This window comes from Metopolophium dirhodum, chromosome 1 (assembly GCF_019925205.1).
Source record: "Metopolophium dirhodum isolate CAU chromosome 1, ASM1992520v1, whole genome shotgun sequence".
Taxonomy (NCBI): domain Eukaryota; kingdom Metazoa; phylum Arthropoda; class Insecta; order Hemiptera; family Aphididae; genus Metopolophium; species Metopolophium dirhodum.
In genome coordinates, this window is record NC_083560.1 from 107,402,826 (window position 1) to 107,414,667 (window position 11,842).

The following is an 11,842-nucleotide window of genomic DNA, read 5'->3' on the forward strand; positions in this document are numbered from 1 at the left end:
ATTTTCAGTTTCCAATTTTATTAGCCTTTTTTTCTATGTATGTCAATAAAACTTTATTTGTTGGGTAAAAAAGTTTGAAAATTTAATACAAATCTCCTACTATATCGTTACAATGACATTTGAAAAATATTAAAAATCCTTAGTCACAGTTTTTTTTTTAAAGCATTTAAAGTTCGAATTTTGACGAAATTTATCAAACTTAAAATGTAATAATTATTTTGTAGTTAAAAATTTATAAAATGTTCAACTTTTATTGTTGAGGATTTAAAATTTAAAACAAGGTTCCACGTAAAAAGGCAAATATATAAATTACTTTATTCACAATAATATCATAAATATAATTAGTAAATAGTTTATGCTCAGAATCGTTTTTTTTATACAATTCATTGAATTCAAATTTAACACCATCCATTACAGTGACCCACTTGTAACCTACTGTACAGCAAAGTGACATCCACTTACCAACATTTTTAGCTTATTAAACATTAATAAAAGAGAACATTAAAATTTAAAAAAAAAAATCAAATAAACAATTAAAATTTTTTTATTTTTTTATTAGATAGGATTTATTCATTTTTAACATAAATATTCTATGTATTTAGACTAAAGATAAACTATTTGTGTGAGTGCAATATAACATACCTAATATAAGATTGAATGAAACATATTTTATGATTATAAACTATTATTTTAATTTTATAATTACAACACAAAACAAAAACGAATTACCTATAGAAAGGCATAAAAATAATGATTTTTTTTATGCCATAAAGCCTTGCGTCTTAATATATAATATAATAATATTTACATAATATTATATATTCATATTACAACTTAGAAATTATTATAAATTTTATGAGCACTTCCCAGTGCCACATTTATGAGGACCCAGATATAGTGGTGTTAATTTGTGTCGATTCACTATGATCCATTGAACCTCTAAACTTATTCCGTAAGTCCATAATAACTTTGCGCTTTGCCACAAATATAATAAATACGAAAACTCCTTGTAGTCTGCTAGCTGTATCAAAAATGTCCCATATGATCCCATATCTTTGGAATAAAACAGATAGTGTCGAAATTAAAAATGGAATTCCCATAACCAGAAATAGTTTTATGCTCATAAAAAATCTGTAAAATTAAAAATTAAAAGTTATTTTAAAACAAATGAAAAGATTTTAAACAACTTATGACCAATTAACCAAAAATTGTTTAGAAGATTTATATTAACTAATGGAGAAAACGGAAATTACTAACTTTACATTTATCAAACTTTTAGTTTTATTAGTAATAAGTAATAACGTATCATAGTACCTAAATAAAATGTTGTACTATAGCTAAAGTTAAAAATATAAATTTTTCATTTTCTTCATATTTTTAGACGCTAATTATTTTTATTTTGACTTACCTCACAGAGATTAATATTTACAGCATTGTAAATTAATTTAAATGCCCCTACATTAAGTTTTAAATGACACCAATGCCAGCAAACAAATTATAAAGCTTACTAGTTTATTATATATATATATATATATATGTTATAGGTACTACAATAAATATAAGTAATTAACAAATTAATTAACGCTCCAAGTAAGTACGCCACGATTTCAACTATATTTATAGTGAAGGAGTTTTAAATAATGAATACAGTATACAGTAGTCTTTACCTAATGAAGGTACCTATGTGAATGAGAAGTATCCTATTGTATACTTACTTCTCTTTCTCAACACGAAATCTTTGTATTTTTGAATCATCGGTTTGTTTGAATTTATTGAGTTCAGATTTAATTCTTGAACAATGAATAACAGTTATCCAGAACAAAATTAAATTGGCAGTCAGCATAACAGATGCGGGTAGCAGCAAGAAAATTATAATTCCGTAGCCAGTGAAATCTGAAAAAATATTAAGTATAAATTAATAATTATATATTTATAAGCATACAATATATAAATTTAATATAGAAAACCAGTGGCACCGATCTGCATTCAACGTTATATTGCAAAATGTTAAACTTCATACAAACACCTATACTGTTGATTATTAGTTTTTCCCCTTTACAAATCCAACAAAAACTTCTGTTAAAAATTTTTTAATTAAAATTAAGTATACAATTTTGAAGTTTATTAAAAATGATTACATTATATTCTGGTCATATAATATTAACATGTACAACGAGCTAAAATTTACAATATTTAAATCTGAGTAAAAAAAAATTTCGATATTATTTTTTTTAAAATAATTTTGTGACCTTACCGTAAAACGAGCAACTATGGTACCCAATATCGGGTGCTAATTTCAATAGCGTTTCGTGTTCTGAATGTTGAAATAAATAACCGGTAGATACACAAATACTTGAAAATCCCCAACAGTAAATATGGTACATAATGGTACGTACTGATATTGATGTATTTCTGTTTATTGAATTATTGTACCTAAATTAAAAATGTGTCCAAATATTATATGCTGTTATATGAACTGTTGAATTTTGTACTTTTACCATATTATGTAAGAATATAACTTACATACCTTAACATCCAGTAAATATCGAAGCATATTACGTTTAACCAGCAAAATGTTGTCAAATATGCAAATAAATGAAAATAACCTAAAAATACGCTTTAAGCTAATTCAAAATAAATAAACAAATGAAATAACAATTAATAGTAAATAAAAATTTTTAAATGTATGGACAATTAGTTGCGTGAAGTTTCCGCCTCTCCACATTACCATTTTCACTTCAAACCTTTACCAATATTTTGGAACTTATTTGGATCTAATTGGAACTTAGTTTTTGGAATTTGGAACTTCATACTTTTCCCAGTAAAATTTTATTTTGGTTGGCACATTTCAATGATAATTTATTAAGCTACGATTATCTTGATATATAGTTAAACCAAGGGGAATCCACTAATCCACTATCCACTATTCTAATTAAGGTGGGCTGAATCTGAAATACCCTTCGGAATCGTCAGCCAATACTGTTTATAGAGGGATAGAAAGTAAAATGATATTTAAGAAAGATTAGAATAATAGTATTGATGTGAAACATTTACAAGTATCCGCCTCTTATCAGAAAATGTATAGCTGTAGTAATTTCGTGCAAACGAAACGAAAAAACGCAACTTGCTATCATCTAATCTCAGAAAAAAACTTGACTGATTTTAATAAAAGTTATTAAATTTCCTAAGAGGATGTCACACCCGCATATGTTGTCAAATCTTGACAAAATACAGAAAAATCATGAAAGTTGGCAAATTATTTTGAATTAAGAATTCATAAAAATTTTTTTTTAGTTTTAAGATTTGAAAATGTAATACAACATCCATTATAAGTTTTTCTACCTTTATCAAAAAAAAAAAAAACATGTAAGACATACCAAATGGAATGCAAAACGGGCTGCTTAGGTCATTCGGTGAAAACATTTGGATTATTAGCAAGACGAACAACACGAGGAAGCAGGCCACGTAGCACATGACGTAGTGGCCGTGGACGTTCCGGAGGTAAGACAGTTTGGCGTACACGACCAGCGTGAGCGCCAGACACACGGAAGATGCGATGTAACTAGCCTGATCGACGAAGAAAGTGAACGATGATTCGATGGGGCACATGAACACCCTCAGACCGGTGGCCACCGGTGACCCTGCCTCGGCGTAACTATCCACGCAGTATTTCGTGTTCGGTACGAGCTGGTCTTTGTCTTTAAGGTAAAGGCTGCCATTCGTGGTCAACGTGAATCCGTCGTTCAGCCTTTCCCTGAATAAACACTCGAGTGTTAAATAGTATGGCAGCACCATTCTGTTCGACCGGCCCACAGGACGGCCGTCCTCATCTGTTTCATAGGCGGACATCATGAATGGTATCTCGCTCTCCTTGCAATTCAGATGTTTTTTGAACCTAGGATATAATATTATTATACTCGTTAGTGTAGTTAGGGGGAATTAATGCTCCAGTACAAAGTAACGTTTATTGCTAATGATATTTATAATGACAATGGGAGTTTCAATTTTTTCTTTTTACAAGATTTAAACCACATTTAACTGATACGTTGTCATTATTACTTAGGCCTGTCCCAACAGAGGGTGTAAAGGTACTAATATTTTGTTATAACTGAAAATACAAAGCTTCTCATTAGTTGTATTCGTACAACGACCTTAAAATATCAAAAATACATGTTAAAGTATTTAGATTGATTTTAAGCAATTTACCCCATCAACACATCGTTCTACGGTATTTATCTACGTTTGTATTGACATGTAAGTTGATAATAGCTACGTATAGTAATATTTTTAATAATTTTTACATTTAACATAAAATTTGATTTTTTTAAATTGTATTAAATTATCATATTGGCAACTCACAGAAAAAAATTATTCATAGGAATGAAATAATAATGCTGGTAACAAAATATACTTAGTAACATAATAGGCAAACAAGCTACTGTCACCACTTAAAAATCATTTTGCATCGTATAAAATGATTCATTGGTCACTGAATTCAAATATTTTGAACATTTAAAAGTGTATAGAAAATAATAATTTAAGTAAAAGTTGAATGTTTTAGGTAACAAAAATCGTTTGTAGATAAATCGTTGAATATAAATTATTATAATTCGAATTTTAACACTCTTAATCAATGAATGTGCCTTAACGTCGAATCTAGGACAGATTCAAACCAGTCATCCCAAAGGTTAATACTTATAATATGTCTACAGAAATGTACTGTAGTAACCTTCACAATGTACCAGTAGAATTGTGCCTAAAATGTTTTTAATTTTATTTATGATCATGTTATTTATTAATTTATTGTTTATACTTAATACCAATCTTAATTTAATCAGCAAGCGAAACAACTAGAATAAAAATAAAGATAGTATAATTGCAAAACCTAAAGCTTTTTAAAATTTCTGCACATTTTGTGTGAAGCAGCGATCAAAAATATTGATAAAAAATATATTTTATTTATCCAACTATATATATTACAGCCCTTTAAGACGTAACATACACGTACACATTATGCGAGTACCGACTGCAAATCACAAAAAATGTCAAAAACTGAGAATTTAATTCATAATTTTTCTCATAATTTGACAAAATTTATCAAATTCAAAAATTATTTTGTACCTAGTTAAAAATGTTTATAAAATTTTCAACATTTATGGGTAAGGATTGAAAATTAAAACAAGGTTTCACGCAAGTAGATTATTCAGTAATCAAAAAAACTAAAAATAAAAAAACAGTAATTTTTTATAGTTATTTTATTTTCAAAATTGGTCGAAATTAGATATTTGAACAAAGAAGAACGATTTTAGTTTTGTTATATTTTAAAAATATTATACATGGGTACTTATTACTTAAAGCATTTATGTATATTATTATATTTTACTATATATATTGACGTTTTCAAAATAATCTTAATAATTTTAAGCTACGTTGAGTATACCACGAATTGTTGATCGATCTACAGAGGTTTGTGTTCACCAAAAGTTAATTATACTATAATAATATTATAATAACATTAAACTTATAAATATATAGATCCTAGGTGGTAACGTCACATACATGCAATTATAATAATTAATAATAATATAATTTAATAAATGTAATATTTTCACCAAGAATGAATTTAACCTTAAAGTAGAGTGTGTTACCAATTACTTACCTAATTCATCACTTTTTACATTTTTACTCGTACTTAAGGACCCATTACTCAGCCAAATTATATATGTATAGGTAGCAGCTATCATATTCAAACATCAGCGACACTTTATAATGACAAAATAAACAGGCACCTGACAACTAAAGCGCAAACTCGGTGTATGCTTTCTCCGCATATAAAATGTATTGGTCAATATAGCTATAAACTCCATAATACTTAGGTATAATAATTATAGACATTTTTACAAAGTTTATTGTACCACCCGACACCCATCAACTAAATTTGGTCTGGCACTTGCCAGACTTGAACCATGTTTTCGGCACCTATGTGTAGGTATACACAGGTATACACACACGTTCAAAATGTTGCCAATCAGGACAACTCTTAACCTTTCCCGTCAAATAACCACGGGACCTGTTGCAGCTGTCGATACGCTCGGTATAAGCATTATATACTACTTTATACTTATACATAACCATATAGGCCGTTGTGGACTTACTGGTCGTCGACGAAATAATTCTTGCCATCCGTGCAGCACTTGTTGACGCACGTGTAACCGTCCCGGCCGCAGTACTGGTCTCGTGGCCGGCACGTCCGGGCCACCAGCTCATCGGATGGCGTCAGGTCGAAGCAGTAGCCCGGCGGCAACTCGATGGCCGACGGGTGCGCCTCCATCAGCCCACGCACTTCCACGGCGGGCACGTCGACTAGCACTTGCGTGGCGTCGCACTTTGGCGGCGTATAATCGTAACCCACCATCACCGCATCGGCCACCGCCCGGAATCCGTCCACCAGTCGATGCATCATCCGCTGCCGGTACTTGTCACCGTCCGCCCCGGCCGTTCCGCAGACCCGCAATTCTGGATCGTACGGCCGGCCCGGTGAACAGCACTTCCGGACCAGCAAGGCTGTCCGGTTGTCATCGCACGTGCCGCCGCCGATCGCCTCGACCGTGTGGAACGTCCGATTGTCGTTCTGGCAAGACGCAACTTTGCCGCCGCTTGCAACTGAACCACTGTTGCAACAGACCACGGCGTCGGCGGCCCACCAGCCGATCGGGAAAACGAGAAACGCGACGGTTGCGGGTAAACACGTTCGGACGGTATTCATCGTGTGCGCACACTGTTTGGGCGGCGTTCGCGCATTCTCATTCTTGACTGTCGGCCGCCGCGTATGTTAGCAATGGCATTCGACCGCCGCGCTATTATATAATATTATACAAATTTAATATATTGGTTTTCGTTGCCTAAATAGCATTATATTATTGTGTAATGAATCATGAGTATTATTTATATCATATTGTTAGGTTTTCAAATTGTTAATTCTGATGAAGTGTTTTTGTTGTAATATTATCATCAATTTTTTAAAAAATTGTAGGTATTATCATGAACTAAGATAGTATGGACTGGCGACGGTGTTAATATTTGCGGTCAAGTTATTCAACGGTATTTCTGTAGTGGGAGAAATTTAGTGACTGAAACGCTATCTATTTGAAAGTATTGACACTCTTTCAAATTATTTAAATAAATACAACATATTAAAATGGTTTGAAATTGTAAGCCACAGATTATCGATTTCTTATTGAAACATTGCTGATCAGCGTATAAAAATTAAAAATATTTTTTAATTAAATAGTTATATACACAGTCAAAACATTCACGATTCACTAACTGTTCTATTAAAGTTTTACATCTTACAATAAGTTAAAATTGTACATGCTTGCACAAGAATCAAGTACCCACGGCCACTTTCAAGCGCAAGACGCCCAGACGCGCCCAGTGTGCACCGGGCCAAAACGGCCTGACTGAAAAACTGTCTGGGCATATTATAACAGTTAAAATAAAATTTTTTGATAAATAAGGTTACAATCATTTATATATAATATGTAAAACTGTATATTATTAAGTAGATTGTATTATAGCCGTATAGGTATTAGCGTTTAGCATGAACTCATACTAATAATTAATAATAAACACGATTTAATATTTATATTATTATTTACGAATTTACGAGGGAATATATTAGGTAAAAATAATAGATAACAAAGAAGAATACAACCCACTGCACGGCGCGCGCCCGCCGACCGGCGAACGAACGGAACACAATAAGTTGATTATTTTTTTATAGTTGATACTTGGTAGTTCATGAAAATAACACTACGATCGCTTCGGTTGCAAGATTTCCCTCTCTACGGAAACTACGTTTTAAAACATGACCGCACCACTACCACCCGCCCATCATGTCGCCACCAGTCCATATTATCTTAGTTCGTGGTATTATCACTAAATTTCTTTTTTTTATTCAATAAGTACTTTAACCTATTCTGCATTTTTTGTTTGTACACTTTAGTTGACATATTTATAATTAAATAATATAAATATATTATTGTACGTGAGGTACGAACACAGTTATAACTAACAACAGTAGTAACACACTAATATACTAATACTAGTAATAATTACAATTCAACGAATTACATAATATACCTACACCTTTAAAAATGTTTTATTTTATATTATCGTTTCACGTTCATATTTAGAACGTTACTAGTTTTTTTCAATTAGAACGTGAACGTGAACGATGTTTGTATATTACTTAATGAATTTTAAAGATTTTCAAGACGTTCAAATTTATTTATTATTTGATAAAAATTTTTTAATAATACTATTATGATATATAATATATTACGAATTATAAAAATAAAATATATGAAATTCTAATGGCCACGCCTGGACATAAAACAACAATTATATTATTTTGTATTCGTATTTAAACGATACATAAAAATAAAATTAATTAAATGAACGACAAAATTAATACATTCATAATTTCAAAGAACGTGAACGTGGACGTGTTCATATGATAAAAATATGAATTTGAACGTGAACGAGTTCTTTTTTTAAGCACTGAACGTGAACGAATTCACTTTCCGAACACTGCTTATTAACTATATTATAATTTGAATATAATTTTTAGCCAATAGATAGCCAGATAGGTGTGTATTATCGAGCATAAATATTAGGTATAAATAATATATTATGACAGATTTTGCAATTGTAAAATTATTTAATGTCAACATGTAATGAATGAATACATTTGAAATAAAAGCTAATTTGCAGTCATTATAGATCTATCTTTTACTATAGTTATAAAGTAGATCTTAAAGAATATACAAACAGTGGTGGTAAAAGTAGTAAGAGCACTATTATTATTACGATCAAGAAAATAGTTTTGATATGGGTTCAATAATTATTTAACAAACACAATCGGATAATATCACATTCAAAACAACAATTATTCTTAGTTTTATTGTGTTATAACTAAATCAAATATTAAATACAACTTATAAGTATGATCATTGATTATATAATACATTAATTACTATACTACATTATAATAATGTAGATATATAGCTATCAATGCTAAGATTATGTATTATTATGTATGGCATATATTTATATTTCTTAGTTTTAGTATCTTATCTTTTAGCAAAATGGATCAAGATGGTACTTTAGAGAGATAATTTTTCGATTAGGTTATAAACCTAACCTAAACCTAAATTACAAAAAACCGCTAAAAATGGGATTTTAATTTCTAACGCTTTGTTTAACACCATAAAACTGATTAAAAATAAAAATAACGATTTTAGTTATTTTGTTGTAATTTATAATATTAATTCAACTTTCAGGCTATAATAAAACATAATAACAATATAAAATATCCAGACTGACAAACCGTCTCCGCTCTGAACCGTTTTTCGTATACAATAATATGATATCATTGAATTCAAATTTATTACAATCCATTATACATTAACCCACTTGTAACCTACTGTACAGCAGAGTGATATCCACTTTTTAACAATTTGTATCATTAATTTATTAGAGTTTATATTAAATTAATAACTCTTAAGAAGATTATCATAGTTACAAAATCGTTACTGAAAAACATTAAAAAAAAATAGACGTAGGTATTAAATGGATAGATATGTATATTATAATCTGGAACAGGTTTTCGATTTAAGTTCAAATCACTAATCCCAAGTGTTATAACTTATAATATTATATAATATGTCTAAAGTAATTTATAGTAGTAACCCTCGCCATGTACTAGTAGAATTGTGCCAAATTTGTTTTCAATTTATGACCATGTAATTTAATTATTTATAGTTTATACTTCATACCAATTTTAATTTAACCATCGAAAGAAAATTGCAACAGCTAAAGCTTTTTTTAATTGTTGCACATTTTGTGTGAAGCAGCAATCAAAAAAATTAGTAAAAAATATATTTTACCTATACAGATTACAGCCCTCTAAGTCCTAAGACGTAACATTCACGTACACAGTATGCGAGTGCAGTACTGATTAAAATGTAAAAAAAACTATAAAAATAGAATATCTTAAATGTCTATATAAGTACCTTGAAAACAATTCAAAATATTCTAATTTCAAAGCGGGTAGGCCAACTTCATAAGTTCAGAAATTTATAGCGGCCATCCGAAGGACTTGCAAATTTCAAAAACGGCCTTACAAATACTCGCTAGTCATTACCTTTTGTTTGATACTGATTTTAAAGTTCTGGGTAAAAAGGGATTGGTTACGTGAAGTTGGTCCAACTTTTAATTTTTTGGTTTTATAGTGAAAGTTTGTACTTTCAAATTCTAAAAATAGACTTTTAAATACTTGCGAATAAATGGCATTTATTTAGAAACAACTGAAGTATTTAGGTGTGCCAACTTCATGAACGTAGCACAAACGAAAGGAATTGCAGCACAAACCAGCACAATTTAAACTCGAAACGTTATGGAATATTAATACCGTAATAATGTAAGTATAATATTTATATAATACATACATTTATTTATTGTATTTTCATTACTATCGTGTAATATAATTTCGTTTGAACTTTGCAGGCATGCAGCAAACACCACTACCGCGTTATTACTATAGGACCCCCAGTATACCTATAGGTAGGTACGTTTTTATAGCTATAGCCTAAGAGCGACGGGTACTGTATATAGTATCGTAAATAATATTCATTAATAGAGTAAATAAGAAGACAAATGATAGTTATTCAGTATACCTGTTGTAACTGGTTTTCGATTTCTCTCGATGAGTCTGTTTAACTACTTCACGTTAGCACGTTTTCTACTATGATTAAAAGCAGCCAAACAATTACAAACGATTATCATTTTTTGTTTCACCTTTTAAATAAAAGCATTGATTATAAATAAACATTGACAAGTAAATGCTATTACCTATATGTAATCAATGCGGTAATAGGTACTTATTAAGTTAGTTAATAGATACTATGTATGAAAATGTAGGTACGTGTCTACAAAGATCCATGTTAATGTTTTGAAGCACAATCAGTTATAAAAAATGTGCCTGTATAAATTGTAGTGAAATAAATATATGGAATGATAAAGGTAAATGAAAAAGTAACAATTATAGAAAAAGAAAAGGGTAAGGTGATAAGGGGATCGTCTACGTATTAATATAGGGAGTGCGATTACCCATTCAAATATGGTCTTTCTAAGAGTGAGGTGCCACGACGAACCCTCTGCCATTATATTGAACATGTTAAACGGTATCTATAATAAATTATTAATATTTGTTTACGTAATGAGATATTATAGTATAATATTATGGATGTGCATGATATTATGTATTTACGCGTTCTGGTTTATTTTATGTTAATTGGTGATTTTATTTAGTTAAAAGGGTACGTATAATTATTCCTGTACTTCTATATTTCATATCTTATAATAATGTAAATATATAAATATATTATGAAATATTATAATCTGTTTACCTGGTTATGTAGTTGTATTCGTGAATACAGGGTTGAGTTCGATGCTCGAAGTCACTGTGGCGTATATATATATATGTATATAACGTGTTTTAATTTGTATATTAAGATATTTTTTCTCCATAATTCTATGTATAATATTGATGTGATTCAAACACTAATACTATGCAAATTTGTTATCTATATGATTTGGGACGTGACTATTATCGTATAAGCTCTTAAAAATCCCTACATTCGCAGCAATCGTTCATATTCAACGGCTAATCGAATGTAATTTAAGTTAACGAGCATCTAAAATTATGCTTATATTCTAAATAAATAAATATGATTACGATCTTATAATAATAATATAAGTGTGCAATATATATTGGTGT

The 11,842-nt window shown here is 29.9% G+C and overlaps 1 protein-coding gene across 1 annotated transcript; it reads right to left on the bottom strand.

The window, feature by feature from the left end:
* Nucleotides 1–258: 258 nt before the first annotated feature.
* Nucleotides 259–10,829, bottom strand: LOC132934736 (G-protein coupled receptor Mth2-like). The gene is made up of 7 exons (XM_061001076.1): nt 10,740–10,829; nt 6,156–6,857; nt 3,378–3,895; nt 2,528–2,606; nt 2,255–2,433; nt 1,716–1,893; nt 259–1,131 (listed from the first exon to the last, which is right to left on the bottom strand). Exons 2-7 carry the CDS (start codon nt 6,764–6,766, stop codon nt 879–881), a joined length of 1,818 nt encoding a protein of 605 aa, XP_060857059.1. The 5' UTR covers nt 6,767–6,857; nt 10,740–10,829; the 3' UTR covers nt 259–878.
* Nucleotides 10,830–11,842: the final 1,013 nt, after the last annotated feature.

Bases quoted from the DNA above. Each gene is read 5' to 3' on its own strand.
- LOC132934736 (XM_061001076.1), bottom strand. From the start codon at position 6,766: ATGAATACCGTCCGAACGTGTTTACCCGCAACCGTCGCGTTTCTCGTT. The intron at 2,607-3,377 runs GTATGTCTTACA...GCGTATTTTTAG, and splicing joins CCCGTTTTGCATTCCATTTG to GTTATTTTCATTTATTTGCA. The intron at 1,132-1,715 runs GTAAGTATACAA...TTAATTTTACAG, and splicing joins TTTCGTGTTGAGAAAGAGAA to ATTTTTTATGAGCATAAAAC.